The sequence below is a fragment of the Acromyrmex echinatior genome, chromosome 18, assembly GCF_024713525.1.
Source record: "Acromyrmex echinatior isolate Ae372 chromosome 18, ASM2471352v2, whole genome shotgun sequence".
NCBI classification, from domain to species: domain Eukaryota; kingdom Metazoa; phylum Arthropoda; class Insecta; order Hymenoptera; family Formicidae; genus Acromyrmex; species Acromyrmex echinatior.
This window is the reverse complement of record NC_141869.1, coordinates 1,125,818-1,150,040: the sequence shown is the minus strand read 5'-3', so window position 1 is coordinate 1,150,040 and position 24,223 is coordinate 1,125,818. Positions and strand designations below refer to the sequence as shown.

At 35.3% G+C, this 24,223-nt stretch overlaps 1 protein-coding gene across 5 annotated transcripts in view; it reads left to right on the top strand.

The window, feature by feature from the left end:
• The window catches only part of wge (BAH domain and coiled-coil containing protein winged eye), a 59,135-nt gene extending 39,162 nt beyond the window's left edge, over positions 1–19,973 (top strand). For all 5 annotated transcript variants that reach the window (XM_087415821.1, XM_011063775.2, XM_087415822.1 and 2 more), the window contains 13 exons: positions 561–671; positions 755–976; positions 1,495–1,658; positions 2,237–2,881; positions 3,533–5,550; positions 7,550–7,850; positions 8,000–8,209; positions 8,303–8,629; positions 9,131–9,514; positions 10,567–10,795; positions 11,015–11,447; positions 11,731–12,856; positions 13,399–19,973. In XM_087415821.1, coding sequence (XP_087271947.1) covers positions 561–671; positions 755–976; positions 1,495–1,658; positions 2,237–2,881; positions 3,533–5,550; positions 7,550–7,850; positions 8,000–8,209; positions 8,303–8,629; positions 9,131–9,514; positions 10,567–10,795; positions 11,015–11,447; positions 11,731–12,856; positions 13,399–13,629 — 6,401 coding nt within the window. In that variant the 3' untranslated portion in view covers positions 13,630–19,973. The remainder of the gene's footprint in view (positions 1–560; positions 672–754; positions 977–1,494; positions 1,659–2,236; positions 2,882–3,532; positions 5,551–7,549; positions 7,851–7,999; positions 8,210–8,302; positions 8,630–9,130; positions 9,515–10,566; positions 10,796–11,014; positions 11,448–11,730; positions 12,857–13,398) is intronic.
• Positions 19,974–24,223: the final 4,250 nt, after the last annotated feature.

Below are 24,223 nucleotides of genomic sequence, written 5' to 3'. Positions count from 1 at the left end.
TCTCTTCGTTCTCCTGGGACAAATATTAAAATTACGATATGAAAGATTACTGAAACAAAAAGAGAATATCCACAAAATCAATAATTCGGGTATTTTTTAAACTTTTATGCAGCCAAAAGCGTGCCCAATCAAATTATTCTATAACAGAGTTGCCAAAATTCTTCATTTTAAAATCCCATTTTTTTCCCCTGATTTTCAGACAAAATTTCATTATTTTCCCCGACTTTTAATAATATTTTCAAACTTTTTTCTCTTGATTTGGAAACCATTGAGTATTCTGTTGAAAGAATAATTCAGCAATGTAAAGCTTACATTTAATTATTAAGTTGGTAGTTTTCAAAAACCACACACAAGTGTGGTGTATACATATATTAAAGTGAAGAATTTTAATTTTTCGAAAAATTCCTTCACTTTTCCCCGACCGTTTTCAATTTCCCTCACATTCTCCCGATTTCCAGTTTTGCAGCAACCTTGTAAAAAGTACAACATAAATATGTATGAAACAATCGAAATTAATTCACGGTTCCACAAAGGATGAGAAATTGATATTGCTTTTACAGCGATGCCAACGGAGCCGGTCGGCTTTCCGCAGATGGGCTCTGGACTGCAAGGTGGATTACAGTTAGTTCGCGATCCAACTACCGGACACATTCTCCTTATTCACGCTGCGGGTAAATGCGGGAATGCAATTCTAAACGTATCCCTCTTAACGCGCGCGCGGCAGAAATCAATTTTTACGTGTTTCTTTCAACAGAACAAATGCAGCAGGCTCTAGTGTGGCCGAATTACTCAAACCACAACAATAATGTTGCACCGCCGCCACTTCTGCTGCCACCGCCTCCACCCTCGATACAACTTCTGGGTGATATCGGCGGCGCGCGATTAGTGCTGACCGAGAACAAAAGAAAACAACAAAGCGCGCTGCCGATAGTAAAGATTGAGACGGAATGCAGCAACAGTCCAACAACCATAATCAGTACGTAAGACCATTCTTTCAACAGGGAGAAAGAGAATTCGAAACAAAGGAAATAACTTAACTTTTTTTTAAAGAAACGAATATAAGGAACTATGAGTGTTACATGTTTTTAACACTTTTTTAAATTTCTTGAATTAAAAAAATACTTTCTATAATATCAGCTTTCCAATGAAATTAAAAATAATTATTCAAGGAGAATAAAAGCCAATAGATAGCAATAATACAGACGATAAACGTTTCGACCTTAGGTCATCTTCAGATCAGATGAAAAATTATAAAATGTCGATCTTTAGTCTTACGTTATTAAAACAATATTACCGATGATATCCCACGCTACTCAACTAAGACGCTGCATAATGAAAAAACGAAGAGCACCGCAAGTTGAAATTAATTTTCCTACTTCCCAACTTCCGGAAGAAACAATCGGACTAAGTAGTGGTTGGATACTTATGCAGCGTTTTATTTTTAACTTATTTCATAACCGCTCATTTCACAAGACGTTTCCCAATCTTCCGCAGCGTCCACCGAGTCGTCGAAGACCGCCTTGCAAACCATGACGTCTGTGACGGGCGCTCTGGTACCGGACGCAGCCCTGGTTACCACATTGCATTATTACCCTCAAGCGCCGGCGCTGGTGCAAATCAGCCAAGCCGAGCCTACTACTACGCATTGCAGGTCACAGGTAATATAAGTAACATCACCTTTCACCAGGTTTAAACACCATGCACGTTTATGCCGAAGCGCGGTATGCAGCGCGCAACGCGAATTATTGCACGACCGAACGACCGGCCGGTCGGCCGGCCGGCGCAATATCTATGCAGATAGCGATGCAAATCGGGTTTGTCCATGATTAATACAATGTGCCACAACGTTTCCACATTATGCGAATGGCTGGACCGCGCCCCGGAGTTTGACGTAATTACTGCCGCACTTCACTGCACCCGCCTTCCCTCTCCCCCGTTCTCACCCGAAGGTCTTTCTCTTTTAATTTTTCCTCGCGCAAAACACACGAATCTTGCGATATCTGCGCGGAACAATAACTGAATCTTGACTTAAAAAAAATTAGAGAGCGCTGGCATACAAGAGCGTATACGAAAAAAAAAAAAAAAAAAAAAAAAATTTCTGTTAGCATCTGTTTCGTGATACTTTTATGCACGAGCAATTAGAGAAAACGTTTTGCAGTAATGCAATAAAATAGAAAGACATTCATTAAGAGATTCCGAAATTTTTTTAATAATAAGAAACGAAATTTTTACAAAGGCCACATCGCCGGTCTCATATCTGACACCACCTCCGGAAATATCGGCGACGGTTCATGCGATCGAACCATCGTCATTCGGGGTTCAGGATGCCTCGAATCAAACCGATGCTCCCGAAGACACCGAGGACAAGCAAGAGACTCTCGTGAAGCAGGAGCAGAATCTGAGTCCTCGCCAAGTCGCGTCCCAATCCACGGGGACGAATCTGACCGCTGCGAATTTCGAGATCGTGCCATCGCCGACGGAGAGGATCTGCAACGTCGTGAGAATCACGACAACTACGACTACTGTAAATCCAACCGTATGCGGCATCGTAACCAAAGTAGACAAGGCGGAGAATACAATCATTAATATGGCCGATTGCGCTAAATACTCGGCGAAGGATGGGAGAGGTCTTGCGAAGGCGATTGAGCAAGATGCTCGTGTTGACGAGGAAGTTTGCAAGGACGACAAGATCACGCCTATCTGCAGCAGGGGCAGCAGACTCGGCGCTAGGATCATCGAGATCACTGAAGAAAACTGTGATAGTTTCCATGAGAATTTGGAATTCTTCGCAAGGAGAAGAGACGTCAACATAAATCAACGAGATGATTATTCTAAAGACGAGGAGAATATTGTGCAAGATCCTAGTATCCATGAAAAGGAGGTAAGCTAACAATTGTTTCAAATTTTCTGTGCTAGAAAACAAATATAATGTTTAATTGAGGCATTTTTAACAGTAACTAAATATTTTGTTCGTGTAACAAAACATTTAATTCACCTCAATATACCGTTCAGCTTTTTAAATAACAAAAATATTTGTTTATATCAACAAACGATGTATATTTGATATAAACAAATATTTTTGATCGGTACACTTTAATTAAAAATTTTTAGTTAATTCCTTTTAAGTTTTATAAAATAAAACAATGTAATCTTGTGTTACACTAGGAAAAATATTTTGCTTTATGAATCAAAATTTTGTTGTAACAATAAAGTAATTGGTTAAAATGTACCGAATGAAAATGTTTAATTATATCAATTGAACTGTTTAATTGCTAATAAATATTTTTGTTATTTAAAAAGCTGAAAGGAACAAAAAAATAATATAATACTAAAAATTTATATAATAAATTTTCTGTTACATAAACAAAATATTTGATTGCTGTTAAAAATGCTAATTTTATTTAAAGCACTAAATTTTTTTCCTAATGTACAATATATAATTTTATGTATACAGTTATAATTTTCTTGTAAATCGTTTAGTTCTGGATGTATTTTCCGATAATATAATATCTAGAATCGTCCTATTTTCTAGGTCGAATCGAAAATCATTGCTTCGGAGAATATTGACATTCACCGTCAAATGTGCTCTAAAACATCGGATGCACCAGTGATTAACGAGACAAAGTCAGACGTAGCTGATTCGACGGAATCGCCAAGAGTCAATTGCGAGAGTTGCGACAAGAACCGAAATACCTCAAACGCCGAAACCCGGCCTCAAATCACAGTTAAGTCTTTCGACATGCCTAATATTGATTGCGACGATCAGGAGGTGCAACAAGTAGCTATCAAGCAGGAGACCGACGACAGTTGCTACGAAGTGTGCTATGAATCATCTCAGTGCGAGCCAACGTCCACTAGTGACAGATCTAGATTTAACTGTGAGAAATCACCGCAAGAAATAACGAAAAGACACTCAGTGGAGAAGTCCCATCATCCAGGTATTGAGAACGTAGTGGAAAAGCTGAAGAAAAATGCGGCGGCTTTGCAAGAAGCTGCGATACCTAACGTTCAAAGAATCGACGAATCCATGGAAAGATCAAACGTGGAGATCAAGCAGCAGAGATACTCTGAGACGATACCGAGGAAGTTGCACCTTCTAAGATCATGCCAGAATTCTTTGGAGAGTGGCACGACCGATACCGAAATCTCTTCCTCGCAAACTGCAATATCGGAGCAACATATTAACAATCAATCGGGACGACATTCGCCTCGAAATGACAGGCATTTGATCGGGGAATGTCTATTTAACGAGAACAATAATGACAGCAGGAGCAACAACAATAATATCAAGGCATTCGAGGATAAAAAATTGCTAGCTAAAAACGAGAAGAATGTCTCCCATGATATCACCGCTTACGTTAAGCCTAAGACTGTCTGGCGCTGTGAGGTGCAACCATTCTCAAGACCCAATGTGATCCATAAGTCCGATCATGTCGAAGACGTGTCTTCGGAGACAAAGTCCAGAATACAGGGGCAAAAGCCTGCCATTGACGTGAGCGGTCTTGAATTATTGTCAAACAGCATCGAACAGTTGGAACAACGAATCGGCCAGCCGGAACATTTGCAACTGGACACGGATGTCGAAAAGTCGCCTGTTAGAAGCAAACTAGTAAGTCAGCAGAGTGAGAATAATAACAACAACGTCGGCAGTCCCCTGGGATTACTCTGTGCACTGGCCGAACAAATTATGGAGGTAGGCGACAAGGTTCCCCGGAAATTAAACCTCGAAAGTTCGGAGGAAATCTCACATGCCGGTAGACTATTGTTGAATCTGGGTAGAAGCGGTTCTCTCGAAAAAGATGAAAACAAAAGAAAGTATATAGAGACTGATGATTATCGTTCCAAACGATTCAAACTCAATGACAGCGAAGAGGAGACTAAGAATGCGTCGCTAAATTATCACGAGGAAGATATCAAAGAACAGACAATGGAAATTAACGAAAGAAAACAAGATGTTTTGAAAATAAAAGAGAGTATCGATAACATTGATAATTTCTCCGAGGAGGAGGTCAATAAAATCAACGACGAAAGAACTATTGGCTCAGAAGAACAATCTTTCAACAGAGACGATGAAGAGTGTTACTCCAATACAAAGGTTGTTAAAAATCTCCAAGTTCTTTCGGATAAAACATCCAATAATTTACAAAGTACTGATGCGCTTTACGATAAGCTCGCGAAAGAAGACAATCTGTTGGACTCGGAGGGCGAAACATTCGAGTCAAAAGTCGTGTCTGAACAGTTAACGAGCTGCGAAATTAGAAATAACAAGCGTAAAACATCCGTCGAAGAGAGAGACGCAAGGGACAACCATGACTATAAAAACGCGCGAACAAAGTTAGAAGCGAAGAAGTTCATAGCCAAGAAAGGAAATCGCGATAACGAAGACGACTGGCCAAGTATGAACGCCACAGAGCTAGACATGAGAGTTAGAATGGCGGATATTCAGAGACAATACAGAGAGAAACAAAAGGAGCTTTCTAAGTTGATTCCTAAAAAAGATGACAAGAAAACTCCTGGTAGACCACGGAAGAAAAGTCATTCTTCCATTAGGTAAGTGTGAATCAAAATGATAAATTATATGATTCAGAAAATTCGATATTATTTTTAATATATACGATTTATTTGGAGGAATGCATGAAAAGAATGATTTGGAAATATCTAAAAATTTAGATGAAGATTTAAAAATAATTTTGTTGGATTATCAAAATTATTACGTAGGAAACTCAAGCATGATAAGTTGAACAACGTTGCAAAGTTTTGACATTCTAGCAATTAGTTTGAAATTCTTACATCAACAAAATTATTCTCAGATCTCTCATCAGAAAGGCTTAAATTTACTGTGGACTTTGGCGATGATAACGGCATACATTTCCTAGATGTTAAATTAATGAGACAGGAAGGAAATATCATCTTCGATATTTATAAAAAACCTACCAATTCTGGGAGATATCTTAATTATTTTTCGAATCATCCGTTAGAACACAAAAGGGGAGTTATTATTGGGCAATTTGATAGAATTCTATTCTTATCCCATCCTAAATTTCATGAAAAAAACATCTCTGAATTAATTCACACGTTTCTAAGTAATGGTTATCCTTTAAAGTTTATATTTTCTACAATAAATAATAGAATTAAAACGTTGGAAAACAGAACTAATTTAGATCAAAATCGTAAAGAAATTAATAATGAATGTGACTCTAATGTTACTTCAAAAAAATTTTTCACGATACCATATTTGGGCAAAGTTTCGGAAAAATTTAAAAAACTTTCACATGTGTACGGTTTTAATATAGCTTATAAACCTATGAATAAATTGAATACATTTATTAAGACAGGAAAGGATTCTTTGCCTAAGGATGACCAATGCGGAGTAGTTTATAAAATTAATTGCTTAAACTGTGAATCGTCTTATGTTGGCCAAACCAAAAGGAAATTAAAAACTCGGATTAAAGAACATAAGGCCGATATAAGAAAACCTTCTTCCGAAATTTCTGTGGTTTCACGTCACCGTATTAATGAGATGCATGAATTGGATTGGGATAATATAAGAATTTTAGATATAGAACAATCTTTAGCGAAAAGAAGAATTTCGGAAATGATACATATAAAAAGACAAACAAGTGGTATCAATAAGCAAAGTGACACGGAAGGTTTGCCTGAGGTTTATTTTCCTCTTCTAAAGAAGGATGTCTCTTTCTGTTAATAAACAATTCTAGAACTTTCTAAAAATTTTGACTCAGATATATAAATAGTGGTAAAATATATGATAGGACAAATAACAACACATAATGTCACGACAAAATTCTAACTGTGTAAAAGAAATACTCGAGATTCATCGTTTGGTTTTTTTGCTGTAAAACAGGTAATGATTCTATTTCTTTATATTCCGACTAGAAGATTTTAATATATACAATTTTATTTAGAATCTGGAAATTCTTGTTCTACACTTTTCTTGATATGACAACTGACGGTGTAACATTACTGTATGAAGCATCTTCACATATAAAAGAACATGTTTATTTAATTACAACTCTCGACTGAATTTAATGTCAACTAGATGTAACTCTGCGTTTTAAGAATATTATTGAATTACTGAAGATGGCCAGATTGTGGCCGAAACGTTTAATGTTTTAATTAATGTATTAGGTGTTGGAATTAATTCGTAGCGTTTTACAAGTGATGGGAAGTACTTTCATTAATGTATTTTTTAATGCTCATGTGAAATAAATAACATTCTTTCATTAAAAAACGCTACGAATTAATTCCAACACCTAATAATAATAATTAAATATCACAAACTATAACTTGTGCTGTGGTTTTTTATGCTCTTATTTTTTATATGTATTCTCAGATCATTTAGCTAAATATTTAGGTATTTCAGCAAAACTGTTCTTTAAAAAAATTATCTTTTTTGTAAATTTGATAAATACATACTAAGGATAAACCTCTTCATCTTTAAAATCCATTAATTTAGAATATAGTAAATTTTTTCATACTAATTTTCTGTTTTAATTTAGATAATTTGATTATTAATGACTTTGATTTTTAGTTCCGACCACGGGACGTTATCATCACCACCTGCGCAAGATTTTATGACTTCTCCGTCACGAAAATCACCTTCGAGATCATCAAGATCACCGGAACCTGATGCATCCTCGCCATTGACTTCAGCTGTTCTAACTATGCCGAAATGTAACGTGAATCTCGTGAAATTAGGCGAGCCCAGAAGCCATATAAAACTTTTGGATAGTATACCCAGTATTCCGATATCAGTACCGCCCGTGACATCACCAATCCCAGTATTACCTGGCAAAGCAACATCAGAGGATGACGAAAAAAGTACGGGGACGGTATGTATATTAATATATCTCTAGATAATTTTATATATTAATCTTCTTATTTATTCACTTGATTATTACTGTTCAAATCTTATTACTAACGCAGTGTAAAAAGCAAGTCTACAAGTTTTAGAAATGTGATTCTTATTTTTTATCTTTAGGTGGGCTACGATACGTCATCACCAGCACCGACTGTCGCAAGCTCGACTTCCGCTTCTAAAAAGAGAAAAGTAGGACGACCACGAAAGCTCACGTGTACCTCGGGTAGTGTCAGACATTTAACGGAGACAATCGTTGCTAAGAAACCTAAAAGTAAGAGTTCTCTAGTGGGTTATGTACTATCCTCAAAAAATAGACACCTACAAACAAAGGTAATTTATCAAGATTTATCATTAAAAATTTTTTAAACATTTACCATATATTATTGTAGATTTTAATAAGTATAATTCGATTTTTATTTTCAGCAATGTATAAATAATAAAACCGGCTATACTCCGTTGCCATTTAAATCAGGAGTCTCTTCCCTGAAGGCACAAGCTAAGATACAAAAAGTTACAAAAGTGAAGACAAAGCCAGCAAAACAAACTCCGTTGCACAACAAAAATGTGATCAGTTCGATTATTGCCGAAAAAGCAAAGCTAAGTCAAGAAGTGAAACTTGAGAAGCATAGCAGCAAAATAAAACCGAAGCTCAAAGCGGAAGTGAAAGTAAAAAATTGGGAGGACGACGAGAACGATACGATACCCGAAAATGTTCTACCTAAAGAACCTGTAGTTCAAAACCCTGTCAAGGTAATAAAATCATTTCTACACTTATTTATAAATTTCTATTAGGTGTTGGAATTAATTCGTAGCGTTTTACAAGTGATGGGAAGTACTTTCATTAATGTATTTTTTAATGCTCATGTGAAATAAATAACATTCTTTCATTAAAAAACGCTACGAATTAATTCCAACACCTAATATATAATTTCGTAATAAATAATTTAAAAAGAATTAGCAAATATCTCTAAGATTATAAATTCCTAACTTAAAAATACTTAAATTTTTTTTTAAAAGCATATATATAAATTAGAAAAATTAAAAAAATTAAAAATAATCTTATTTTAATTCTCTATCTCTCTCTTGATGTGAGTATTAAATAAAATAGTATCTTCAACTAATGAAAGCTATGCGTACAATTTTAGTGCTTTAATGTGTACACTTATCATTTTATAGATAGAATCAACAAAATTAGCAAAAAATAAGAAAAAATGATACAACATTTCTCATAAAATTTCATCTATATATCAGGAGACAGAATGCACAGAATCTGCAGAACAGTCGGAGGAGCCGGAAAAATTACGACACGAAAAGTCGAAGAAAAAGAAGCGGAAATCCAGTTCGTCGCAATCGCCGAATCGTGATAAGAAAGAGTCTAAGCGGCGCAAATCCCTGGAGTGCAAACAGTGCGCTAAGGCAGCTGCGAGAACTTCTGAAAGCATTGTCAACCGATGCAAATTAACGTCTGCTCATCTGGCCATCGATCAGCTGCGAGTTCTCATGGCGATAGGCGGTCTCTTCTATGCAGGCAGACTGAGTGCTGTACAAGCACCTGATGTTTATGCTATTACGCTAGATGGTGAACGTGGAAATAGACCGCATATTCACTCCAGAGAAGAGATCTTAAAAGATGCGGTAATAAGGCTCGACTTAACTTTGGAACTGATTCTGCCAACATCAACTTACTTTAAATCATTGCCTATATAAATTAAACCCTAAACATAATGCGAGATAACAGCGATAGCAATAACAATAGAAACAAAGGAATCCAACATCGGGAATGCATATGTCAATGCATAGGAATATAAAATAAAACAACAGCGATAAATTTCCGTCGAGTTGGAATTTTGTGTCTGTCGCCTTATAGTCTACCAATCAGACTTTTCATTCTGTTTATATGTGCTATAACCTTGAAACAGATCGAAGAATATAGTACAGGCTATATACGAGATCAGATTGGTTGGCATTTTTATTTCTTTCGCAATATTGTGCAACGAGAAGCGACAATTACATATCGCTTATTTCTATGCTATTCCTATCGTTGTTCTTGTCGCTGTTGCCTTATATTACTGTTTTTTATTGCTGCACTCTCTGAACTGATACACACAGTGCAATAAAAAACAGACTTATTATGTCTAGGGCTTTACACTATCCGATTATAGTTCAAATGAAATAAAAACTTGACGCTGATTGGAATTTAAATTTAACAAACACTGATTCTCATCATGTTCATCTATGTTCTGGTCAATTATGCAAGACAATAGAAAGAAAAAAAAACAATCAATTTTGATATACAAAACTCATAAAATAATCATAAGGCAACGAGTTACATATGCACACATATAAAAACGAGGCTATTTAAATAATACATTTAAAATATTAAATATTAAATAATACACTTAAAAATATTAATATTAAAGATTTGATTAATATTACAATTCAACTTGACTAATTCTTATTTGTACTCATTAACGCTTTGACGTAATGGAATTCCGGAATATTAATATTTTTAAATATTATTTATATTAAAATTTGATTTACATTTTGACACATGGAAGTTAAAAATATTAAAATATTGTTTAATTCAAGGGATTGAGTTGACTATTGTTCCTTTGATATCTAATAATGTAACAGAAAGAAAATATGAAATATACGTATATTTGAGAGATAAAAATCTTTTATCACAGATTGTGGAAGTGTGTCCGAGTTCGACGAAAGAGCTACCACCTGGTACGAGACTATGCGCGTATTGGAGTCAACAGTATAGATGCTTGTATCCGGGAACTTCTGTGAAACCTATAGTACCTGATCCACAACACGACGAGAAATTTGTCACTGTGGAATTCGACGATGGGGACAGTGGTTTAATTGTCTTAGACGACATCAGACTTTTACAACCCAATTATCCTGTCGTAGGTACGTGTCTCACATATATACATCTTTAAGGGCCGGTTGTTCCACCTGTGAGGTAAATCTGATAATCCGCTCATGTAATTGGATAATCTTGCTACTTACCCAACAGGTAAAATTTACCAAAAGATGGAACAACCGGCCCTAAGTCGCTTAAATAAAAATGTATATAGTCTCCTATCCTACAAAACAGCATTTATCTCTCATTTTTATTTTCATCTATAGTGTACGATCCGAATCCTCTACTCTCATTGGGCAAACGACGACGGCAAACGTCAACTTCAGAAGACAAGCGTTCCACGAGCACTACATCAAACAGTCACAGCGTTCCGTCGACATCTCGGAATGTAGCAGCTAGCAACAATAGCTTCGCCACATGTCCATACGTTTCTAACATAGAATCGACAAATACCAACGAATGCGCCGAGGTTGAGACTGAAACGAATGTTGAAACGAGTAGTACAAGCGGTACGGAATACCGCAAAAAGAAGCACATGAAGAAAATAAAAAAGAATAGGAAGCTACTAGAGGCTCAAGAAGGCAAGAAAAAGCACAGAAAACATAGGTCCTGTAAAGAGCATCGAAAGCATAAACACAGAAAACATCGAAAACATAAACACAGGCATCATAGTGGTATTGGTGACGCGAACAGTGTAAGGTACGTACATATGTATATTATTATAATCTGTCATATAAATTTATATAAAATATATCAAACTATCAAAGATAAGAAAAGTTTTATTTACTATAATATGTGTTGCGCATACAAAGATTATAAACTGAGATTCAAATTTATATAACTATATAATTATTATTAATTTATAAGATTTATCTTGAATACAAAATCATATTTAAAATAAGTGTTCTCATTTATGAATTAATCATACTTTTGCTTTGAGCTTCTCTCATATCTTTATTAGAAATTTTAAAATATTTTTTAGCAATCAAGAGAACAGCTGGGAACAGAGGAATGAGGAAGAAGCAATTACAGATTTGCCGAATACAAGTTTCTCCGCTATCGAGGAGACGAGGTTATCTGAGGAAGATGATGACACTGAAGAACCATTAGTAACTACTCAAAAAGATAACGAGGCTTCAACAGAGCTTGAAGAACCATCAGAACCAGTCCAAAAAGATGACGATGTTCAAATGGAATCAGAACCATCGGAACCCATTCAACAGACTCCGTTAAGGCCTGAAGCAGAAGAAGAAGAAGAAGAAGAAGAAGAAGAAGAAGAAGAAGAAGAACTTGTCCAACAGACTCAAGTAGACTCGGAAGAAACGGAACCCGATCAAGTTTGCGATGAGCCTCAGACAAAGTCCGAAGAATTGTCAGAAGATGTCCAAGCGGACGATGAGGAATCACCAGAACCTGAAGAACCACCAGAACCTGAGGAACCACCAGAATCTGAGGAACCACCAGAACCTGAGGAACCACCAGAACCTGAGGAACCACCAGAACCTGAGGAACCACCAGAACCCGTCAAAAAGAAGCTAAAGATTCAGCAGAAGGCACCGACGAATCGTTCCTCAAATCGTGTCTCGAACAATCGCGCTACTACAAGTCAAGCTTCAACGACTTCCACTTCGGCAATTCGTGGTTCCACGAATCGGACAACAACGAATCGTGTTTCGACGAATCGCACAACGACGAATCGCGCTTTGACAAGACACGCTTCAATGGTACAGACTTCGACGAACAACAGCTCCGCGAGTCGAGGTTCAAAGAATCGCGCTTCTAATCCAACAACTGTGACCAACCCGTCGAATCCTGTTGAGACTCCCAGTCCAATAGCCCGGATGTTGCCTAACAAACGCCATTGGAAATGGGCAAGCAGCAGTCGAGTATCTGGCGGAAATCAATACTTCACAGCTATACGACGCGGCAGAGAAACGATAAATATAGGCGACAGCGTATTGTTTTACTCCTATCGGAAACCTCATGAAAAACCTTACATCGGCAAGATTGTGTCGCTGTGGCTAAATCAGAAATTAGAAATGAGAGTCAGATCTCAATGGTTCTACCGTCCCGAGGAGCTACAACCGCCCTGCAGCCTAAATCCTCCGGTAATTTTTCTTTTATATGATAGCTAAAAAAGATGTGCTTAGCGTACAAGTTTTCAGAATTATTCTTCTAAAGCTCTTAATCATTCTCTACTATCATATTGGATTATAACGTTAAAATGAAAAAATCATATCAATTTATTTTTGCACTATAGATGTATCAAATAAATTTTGATATACAAGAAAATTATTAGGTGTGGGAATTAATTCGTAGCGTTTTACAAGTGATGGGAAGTACTTTCATTAATGTATTTTTTAATGCTCATGTGAAATAAATAACATTCTTTCATTAAAAAACGCTACGAATTAATTCCAACACCTAATATATTTATTTTTTGATATCACAATGTCAATATCATAACTGCAATGAATAAATGAGCCCTAAAAATAGAAGTATACTAAAAATTTAATTGAATTTACGATTAAAATATGTTGAAAAAATATATTAAAAAATCGCAAGAAAAAATTGTGTGTGTGTTGTTATTCTTATATTATAAATTAGTAAATTTGTATATAAAAACTGATGGTAATTGGTTTATTCACAGGGCGGTTTGTTTGAATCAAAGCATACCGATTCAAATGATGTGCAAACGATTTCCCACAAAGTAATGGTGCTACCACTTGAAAATTATAAAAAGGTACTGCAAGCGTCGCAGAGACATCAAAAGGGTTACGAGGACAACGACCCTTACTATTATTACGCCGGCTTTTATACGCATCCAACGGTAACTTATGCACCCAATGTTACTGTTTTAGATGAAGAAAATTTAGAATGAGAACAACTTAAGCTGACGATTAAGTTAGCCAGAATTACTTAATCGCGGTCAGCTAACAATTCTGCGAAATTTTCGATGCGATAACCGTTTAAAATGAACGGCTCTCTTTATTGCGGAGGAATACAAACTTGGAAGCTTATAGTTAACACGCCGATAGAAACGTAGGCGATACGTTACACGCAAAAAAATGAAATATTTCTTTATTCACGTTCTTTATTACGTCTTTTTATCGCGAGAGAGCGTTGCTCATTAAATTTACAAGGCACAAGCATTACTTCATTCCGCAAGATACTTAAAATGATAGTTTTTTTTTTTCAAAATAAAAAGTTTATTCATCATCTAATAATGTTAGATTCATTTAATCAAAGAATTTTTTCATTTATTATATAATAATATAAATTATATATAATCCTATTATAATATATATTATATACTAATATAACGTATATTATAACAGCATTTTATCCATTTTTATTGTATTTCTTATGCAAATCTTTTTGTCGTAATGACATGCGATTAAATATTTCATCGATCTGACTAAGATCGTTAAAAAAATAAAAAAAGCATATTGTCGTTAAATGCGCGCGCGACCTAAAAATGATGTACATTGATGAATTTTGTAGCCTGCAATTTTTAATCTTTATAACAGGCAATACTTGTGCCTTGTTCAAAAATTCCTCCCATTAAAACGCGATCCGACTGCCGTTCGGTTTCTGTGAATTTCCGAATTGTAATTACGCTTACATTTTGCTAGAAGGAGAGAGAGAGAGAGAGAGAGAGAGAGAGAGAGAGAGAAAGTATGAGAGAAAGTAAGTATGAGAGAAAGAACGAGAACAAGAGAAATGGATCGATGCAATAATCACACTAAGTGGCATTAAACGCAGAAGTGATCAAGATAAAAAGTTATTTGTTGTATATATTGTAAATATGATTTTAAGAACGTGTGTCTAACATTTACGTTCACACGACTCGTTAATGTAAATCGCGTTACAAAAAGCGGTAGATTCAAGTTTATACAGCTTAAGTTTTAAGTCGTAAGTTAATGACCCGAGTAACAATAACGCGCGTTTCGATATTTAAATAACAAAAAAGGAGGAGTAAAACACTATTTTCATGTTTGGAGAGTCAAATTTTTTTAATAATCAATGAAATGACGTAAGATAAATAATGATAATGTAATTTGGCTAAAAAAACGAGATGAAGATAAAGATAATATTCGAGTCATTCTTTAGGGATACAGCTTTTAGAGAATTTCACTCAATTTTGTCGTAGTGGGTCGGTGATGAACACATGTCGTGTGTTTACTTCGCTAATCGATATATCCTTTAACGCGTTTATAGAATAGGCATTTGCGATGCAGTCAGATGCTTTGACCTGAAATATCGCGGATGTAACGAGCAATAAAGAATTAATCCCATCAAAGCTCGCAAGAAAATCAATTATTTAAATAACAGGCTGTTCGCTAAGTTAGAAAAAGCGCCCGAGGGATAAAACCGCTACAATGACAAAAATAAAAACGTTAACGTCAAATTAAACGAGAAAACCGGATGAATTTTCTTAATGAAGCTTAACGAGATATTAAAATATTAAAACGCAAATTTACGGTATGCATTCGGATAACGTAGTGATAAGCTTCTGTCGAAACAGTATTAAAGGGATAAGTACTTTCACTGTCCCTTTTACTGATGAGGATTATGATGATTCGATAATATCGATATCGTATTAGAGCTTATGTAAATTTGATTCGCAAAACTCGGGCCTAAATGGTCGAGAATGTACTTATAAAGACAGCTCGTGATGTGCGACTTATCGATTAATTTTATTTTTTGTAACAAAAATCCGATACCTTGTTTAAATAATAAATCAGTGAGAAATGAGTACTTGAATTATACAGAAAGAAACCATAAGATTGTAATTATATATATTATACATTGCTGCCTAGAGTCGCGTAACACTATATTTAACATGATCAAATTATTAAGCATAAATGTTGCATAACTGAACTCAGAGTCGCATGTCACGTGCTATCTTTGTTAAACAGAAATATCACTCGCTCCTTGTACTGTTTCGCTTATGTGTCAATATGGCAATTAGCTTGATATAGTATTCGTTTCTTCCTTTTCCTCTACTGCAGAAAGAATCTGATGGACATAGTGATATGAAACAAGGTGCTGTATATCGAGAGATATAATTTTTTTTTTTTTATAAAAATGGATATTTAGTCAAAATTCAGCAAATATCGTTCTTTGCATCCTTTTTGTTTTTTTAATTTTAACAACGAACCGGGTAAATTAACTAACTCTGAAAAGGACAAACTTTTTCATGACGCCTACTTTTATATTCACATGCGCTATATTTGACAATGAATGCGGTAAGCATCGTTTGTACCTTCAGTGACTAAAGATACATAATTACTGTATCATTAATATATTAATGACAATGTGACATTTTTTAATACGCTGGACATTGTTAAGAGAGGTGAATCATAACCTTTGTTGTTTGAGAGTTGAAACATTAATATTTGCGAAGCAAGCTCGCTCCACAGTGAAAAAGATGCGAAATGAAAAATATTCGCTAAGTTAAAGCGAATTAATAATGCGAATTAATAAGGTATATTAAAACAAAGGTGCAATCTTAAATTATAACCATTCGGCCTTTATGTGTCTGCAGTTCTATTTACTTGAATTGTCCTCGGAGCGTTTGCCAGTTATACTTTTGAGATTATTCGTACGAGAATATACAATCGAGTTAGCAGAGTACAATTCTGTAATAATAATAATAGAATCGCGTTGCGAGATCAACGCTTGGATCGTAGTTTCCCATTTTTCTCTACCGCCGAGATTTTGGATTTCGATGAGGCGGATTTTTGGAATGGCCGAAATTAAAGACTTTTATAGATGCTAACTTTTAGAACATTTTATGTGAGAATAAATTTTAATGTTATAGATGTATATGATAACGATTCTTCAGGCAGTCGATATTCGAGAGTTAATTGACAATTACACGATCGACTCTGAGAAGAGATGCAGCTTTTCTAAAAAATCCTGATGACTTCATCGAAATTCCGAGAATAATCCGGCGAGATTTTATCGTATTTTCTCGAATGAAACTTGTACAATACAGAGAAAATTTTCAAAAATTGCTATAGCATAGTGTACTATATTAATATTATAATGTTAGCGTAGAAAATCTTTCAAAAATTGAATTCGTAGGAGTGTGAAGTACAAACTGAAGACACAATAAATGCACGCGCGAATCTGCGATAATCGCGAAGGGGTTAAGAGGTACTTATACGCGTAAAATGATAAATTTGTTTTTTTTTTTTTTTTGTAAATATACATATAAGATGCCGTGAGACTGCGCGGTCGCTTTTAAAAATATTTTTGACGATCGATTGATCTATTGTATAGAACACACGATTCAATCATGTAGTGCGTAAAATATAAATACGTGTGTATAATATATAGTATTTTTTCATGAGAGTCGCAACGAGACGACGATAAGTTGGCCAGGCTTTTTAAATATAAAAAAAAAAAAAAGATCTTAATCGTGCCGTTGACGATGCATCAGTAAGCTTCCGTAAGTGGTTACTGAATGTCTAGACAGTGTTGGGCGGACGTAATCAGGCCTTGTCGAAAATTTTTGGAGCATTAGCCCTAAGAACACCGAAATCGGCCGAGCAGTGCTTGTTTTCAGCTTTTCATCTTTCGTCTCAATAAAACCGTTATAGTAAACTGTACAATTATTTTTTTATCTCGTAAAAAAAAAAGTGCATGCTTAAAAATATATGTTCACAGTACGCATATTTAAAAGCGTATAGGTCGTGGATTTGCATACGGTCGATAGTACGGTTACGTGTCGCCGAGTAACTACCCTTCGCAGGAACTATAGTCGTCAGATAAAAATAAAAAGATCCTGAAACAGAGCAGCTGTGCAAAGCGGCCGCCTTTCTCCAGTTGGTAAGAGCATGTAACCGATAAGGAGCTCGGTGTTCTCGGAGGGCTAAGCACGGATGATGGTGGTGAATTATACGGTACCTTCTCTGCGCAAAGAATGCGCAACGAGTCGCAATCCTTCTACACGCTTGTAGTAACATTATAGCGCTGATATAATATTTTATTAATTATCATTAACCGCGACAACGTAGCACCATGCGAAATATATATATATATATATATATATATATTTCGTATAATGCTATATATATATACGTTATATATTCTGAATATTATATATTTTTACTGTGTAATTATAATAAATTGCTATACAATTACTAAATCAAACCTGAACGCGTAATTCACCTATACAAATTAATGATTTACGGGTCAACATTCGATCCGTTCGAAATTGCCATGAAAATGGAAATTCTGTCCATCAGCTGGTCTGGCTTTTTGACGTGCCGCTTTTGGACCACTGCTGCATCCGCGAACGTTACGAGATTAGCGTTCGTTTTTCAAGGTTTTTGTAAATATGTATTTAGATCATATAAGGTGAAATAGAGAAAGAGAGAGAGAGAGAGAGAGAGAGAGAGAAAAATTAGATGAAATATCGATGTCTTCGATGTTCTTTCTATACAACGCGAGATTAATTCGTCGATAAAACTCTCCGCTTCTCCCTGTATTTTTCAGGAGACAGGGACAGATTAATATAACTAAATATCTTTAAATATCAATATTCCGCGTCCCTCTTATCTCGGATTTTGCGTGTAATCGAACAGTGATGGGAATCCAAATAATACAAACGTTTCTTCGAGAAGTTTTATCAACAACAAAATCTAATATCAATACGCGTTGTAAAATAAATACCAAAAATTTGAAACTCTTAATCAAGTATTTTATTATATCTATGATATAAAAATTGCAATTATGTCTTACATGTGATATTATTGATATATTTTAATTTCGCGATAATATTCCCGTTATAATATTTCATTGAAATTGTAAAATTTTCATTTTATAATTATAATATACAATTCGTTCTTTCGTGCTTTCGTTTAATTAGTTCTTTCAATTTTCTCTATAATTTTCTACCTTGAAAAGTGAATTTTTTAATTTTGTGATGCCTGAATATGTTTCTTCTTTAAATATTTATTTTTATTCGAGGAATTCAAGTAAAAGCGCATTTTATTCACGTTCGTCGGAGAATTTCCTTTAGTAAATAAGAACAAAGGAATTTCGCTCCACTTTATTCATACGACTCAATTATCGCTCGAACTTTCTGGCCAAGGTTGCAAGAACAGAGAGTACATCCGTTTCGAACAAGTCTGATTTATCTAGCACGTAGCAAAGTTTGCACACACACGTCTTGCCCCCGTAAACGAACTTCGAGATTAAGTCTTTTCGTTCATGTTCTACCAATCAATAGATAGCAGTAGGCGGTAAGTATTCTGGTAATTCTCTTTTATTTCAAATCCTCCCGTTAAATAAAAATATTTAATTGCGATTAATTGAATTCCCATCACTGACTAGTTGTCCAGTGACAGCATCAGCAGCAGTATAGTAACAGCAGCAGCAACAGCAGCAGCAGCAGCAGCAGCAGCACCTTGTACAAACACGAATTTTGCGATAGAACGGAAAGGCGAATGAATTTTAATAGCATGCCGTATATAAAAAGAATAAAGCGGCGAATCGATTCAAAGTGGTTTTATTTCTCGCGCGCAAGGAGAAAAAAAGATTAGATTTATAGACAGAATCGAGATTGATTATATTTTAGTAACGCGTTTGATATCTGACGAAAAGTATTTCGAGCGACATGTGCAAAAATTTCAAAGGAGATGCGATTTAAGAAAGAGAATGAGAGAGAGAGAGAGAGAGAGAGAGAGAGAGAGAGAGAGAGAGAGACACTTCAAGGGCGCTTCTCATTCTATCTTGTATTTTCAGAAACGTGCCTCTATGTGGGCGGTTTGATAGTCGCTAAAGACAAAGTGTGTTGAGATAAGAATTTAGAACGCGAGATTTCTTCTATTTGTGTGCTTCTAGAGACGAAAGACACGTAGATATCATGTGACCGATTGTCTTTAATGTTAATGATCAATTAATTCCTTCGCTGCTTATTAATTCACTCGCTGTACCGAATCTGTGACCGTTTGCGAACTGATACGCGAACGTACATGAGATAAAAATATACACAACATACAGACACATGCATGAACAGATCTGTACATACACATGTATGATTAATTATGAGATTTTAGAGAGATTAAATGAGTTTCAATCCAAGAACTTGGTTACGAGCGAATGCGCCAATGTCGCGCGCAGATTCATACTTCTTTATTTTTGTCATATCGATATTTGGTCGATAATAAAATGCATATTAGAGAGAGAATAAAGAACTGTTTCTGTCAATTATTACTTTATATTTCTATATATTCCTAGAGCATTCATTTACATCGTTTTGACCTTCCAAACATCCCTATATACATTTTAAGACGCGAAAAACGTAAAATTCATCTTAATAGAGCAATAAGAACCTTACTAGTAATAAAAGCGTCACGAAGGTGTATTAATAAATTATACCCTATAATATTAGGTGTGTTAATAAATTATCTTCAACGGCAAAAACATCTGTTATTTTTTTTATCACCATGATAAAAATCTTATTGACATTAAATCCTGGTTACTTCTTTCAATGCGCAACTTTATTTCTGCCGCCAGTATCACTTTTCTAATTATTCGAATATTATAATTTATTACGTGAATGGAAAATTTATCAATAATTTTAAAATAGTTGCTATTGAAAATTAATTAATCGTTCAATAGATAAGCAAGATGAACGGTAGTTAGTGAGAGAGTTATTGGAATAAGTGGCGGAAGAGAAATTACAACCCTCCTTTCTCTATTGCGTGATAAAGAAAAAGAACGACCCATAACGAGAGCCATTTTCAAGCACTGCTTCCAATATGTCCAGGATGGAAACGACCATAGCGCTCTAATCGAGCTTGTCCTACTTTCTCGCACCTTCTGGACCTTTTGTACTGTAAACGTTACTGCCGTAATAAAAAGTTATGTGCGTTGTCGCGGAAACATGTTAAAACAATAGTACGTGTAGTATTTGTACGCGAAATTACCTTAACATCTTATTAATACAAAAATAGATTGTTATCGATTTCATTAAAGGAAAATAATGTGTGTAAGAAATATTTCTCAAAATTTGCACACAGAAAGAATAATTTTGTTGAAGTAAAAATTGAATTATATACAGATCTGAAAATAATTTTGTTGAACCATCCAAATAATTATGCGGAACACTCAAACTAATTACTGGAATGTCAAAACTTTTTGGAGATTGAATTTTTCCATTGCTTAACGTCCTACATAATTATTTTAATGCCCGACAAAATTATTTTCAGATCTAGTTGAATTTTTTAAATACTTCAACAAATTCGTTATTTCCGTATAATTAAATATTTTGTTGAATGCAATTAACGGATATATTCCTAATCATTTCTTTCTACTAATTCCGTCTTTATTGAATTATAAATTGCAGATGAATATTATATAATTCGTTGAAATTAGAATTTGTACTCAATACGACTGAAAGATATTAACTATCATTCTGAAAATACATTACTCTAATTCATTCATCTTCAATTTATAATTCAATAAAAATGGAATTAGTAGAAAGAAATGATTAGGAATATATCCGTTAATTGCATTTAACAAAATATTTAATTATACAGAAATAACGAATTTGTTGAAGTATCTAAAAAAATTCAACTAGATCTGAAGAGACAAATTTATCATCATTTGAGAACAGAAATCGTCGTAGGGACAGAAAATTAACGTGGTAACAAAGATTGTCCTAATTAGAAGCTCATGAATCCAAACAATGACTGTGCGGTGTTCGTTAACTGTATGGTTTACCCTAGTTTTCGTGCAAATGTAAAACAAACTGGTCATACTGTAACGCGATGCGTTCATCCTTGAACTATTCATTGCAACGAAACGCAACTTCAAGAGACAAATAGCAATTAAAAATTCAGAAACGCACGCGCACGAATTTCCGCTCGCACTTTTGTTTATCTACACATTATTATCGTCTGTAATTAAAGTCGATCAAACGCAGTACGCGAATTCACAATAATTATTTCCCGTGAAATTAGTCTACCGAATCCGAGAGAGTCAGGAATGGTGTTTCGTTGAAATTTTATTTTATATCGTCATGAAAACGAAATTACATCGCGATCAAATTAAAAGTACTCTTCGACTCTTCGACTTTTCGTCTCATTGTCAGTAGTACAGCTCAATTCCATGCAAAATTCCAATGCACGAATACGTTATGCGATTCTCGCCGCCAATGAAGCGATCGCTATGCGTGTGACCCCCTATTCTCATCAGCCGACCTTCCCCGGCGGCGACTGATATAGAAAGCTATTGCAACAAATTGGATTTTAATTTAACTCGGTTACAAACATGTTCGCGCGCACACGTGGCACGGATTGGACCGCCGCCAGATAATCGAGAGCTTAAATGGAGTTCGAATGGAAAACCGATTGTTCTTTGCAGGCCACGGCGAAGCCCACTTTGACATTTGCCCGCGTCGCCGTTGTTTCGTTTCGTACTTACATTAAAAAGCGCATCGATAAATTGTCCTCTGACCCAGGAGCGAGATTATAACGCGCGATTGCGAAGCTTCGTTTAGTTTTATAAGTATATCATACAACAGTTCACGCGCGGTATATCAATTAACTAAGAAGCTTCTTGAGCTAGTAAAGAAATCAATGTATTCTTTCGTTAGTTTAACCCCTTCAGACATGATTTTATTGGAACCATGGTTTTTTTTCATTCATTTGTATTGCAATTTTGTCTAAGTTGGGACATTCAGCAATAAAGTAAGTGATTCATGTTTTTCACGGAAGGATCCAGTGACACGAAGATCCTGCGACGCTCTTCTCTTCAAGTCTGCGAAAGATTGTCTTGTCCATCAATCCATAAACCAGCTGATTGGCGTATAATTGCATTCTCGTTTCATATTGGTATCACAATCTCACGACTTCCTCTTTCAAGAATGAATTACCCAAGTGATGGATTCTTTCATTTGAGACGAATCAGAAGATATCGACAATTATGCAGAGAGTTTTGAATTCTTTGAAGGATTTCCATATTGGAATTGGTTGTTGTTTCCCATAGCTGGTAGACCATAGGTCCATATTGGTTTAAGAATGCATAAGAGAAGTTTATTTTCTAGTGAAAGTTGGGAGTTTCATGAACCGAGGAGGGCATATTTTTCAGCATCACCTTGAAACTCCTATCTTGCTTGGATTTATATGTATAGATTTTAGTTTGCTTAATTTCTAGTTGTTTTATAGTTATAGAGTAAACTTCGAAAATTTTCAATTGGATTTTAATCTGTTCATTATGGAGAACTTTGATTTCATAATTTACCTTTGCGTGTTTATTTAGTAAAAGGATGAGAGACTGCATATTACTGACTCTGTTAACGAATATTGGCGATGATTTAATTGGGTTTTCTTTGGTTTCTACGTTTTCAACTTGTTCTTTCTCATCACCAAGGGGGAGAAAGCTGTTTAACGTGGGCTGGTTTGCTGAGCCAGTAGATATTAAGTTTTATCTGCTTTTATTTTCCAATAGGTGCTTCAGAACTGGTACGTGGTCTTTTCCTCTTGCCTGGTACTACCGTTCAGGGAATCTTATGATCTAGATTTACTTCTTGGTTTGTCATAATCTTCGAAGGATTTTTGTTTTGGTTATCACTGCCATATAGACTTAAAGGATAACCACTAAGTGAAAAAGAGCGAAATCTACCAGAGTTCACATTTGATGGAACTCTTCCCAGCAATGGTTGACCCTCCCCCACCCCTCCCAAGATTCTTGCCAGCCTCCGAGAAGAATGGATTTTCCAGCACAGCTGGGTTCCCACTTGGGTAACGTTTCCGTATGTTTTATCCATTCCATAGGTTTGTTGACTGTTGGTCCGCGGGAGATATTTTATTTCCCTCCTACCCTCCAGCTACTAAAAGCTGGCGATCCCCTATTCACTAAGTGAGGGACGCGGCTTTCAGCGGTTAGTATTCGCTGAAAGGGAACCATGTTAAAAAAATTTTGTTTAATTCAAAGACACTTTAATAAGTAATGCATACTAAACAATTTTTAATTTTGACTTTTTCCAACATATAAATTATTATGTACTCTTTAAATCTCGTGGAGTAAAATCTCATTCGAAGAGACTGAAAATTGAGCTAGTCTTGAAAAAAGAGTGAAAATACTGCCACTCTTATTCAAGAGTGGCAGATTTTCACTCTTTTTAGAGCGAGATTTACTCTTTTGGAATGAGAGTTTGGAGTGAATATCATTTAAAAAAAAAATCTCGCTCTAAAAAGAATGAAAATCTGCCACTCTTTTTTCAAGACTGGCTCAATTTTCAGTCTCTTCGAGTGAAAAACAATAATTAGAAATTCAGAATAAGGCTAATGAGAGTCCAACGCTGATGTAAGAGCGAAGACTTAGGAAATGCAGATAATACTCAGGGGTTGTCTTCATTTATCGTATCGAACGTTTCGGCTCACTTTGGAGTCATCTTTAGCGAAAAAGTAGAATATAATACATCGTTGAAAGTAAGTCACTCGCAGATTGAC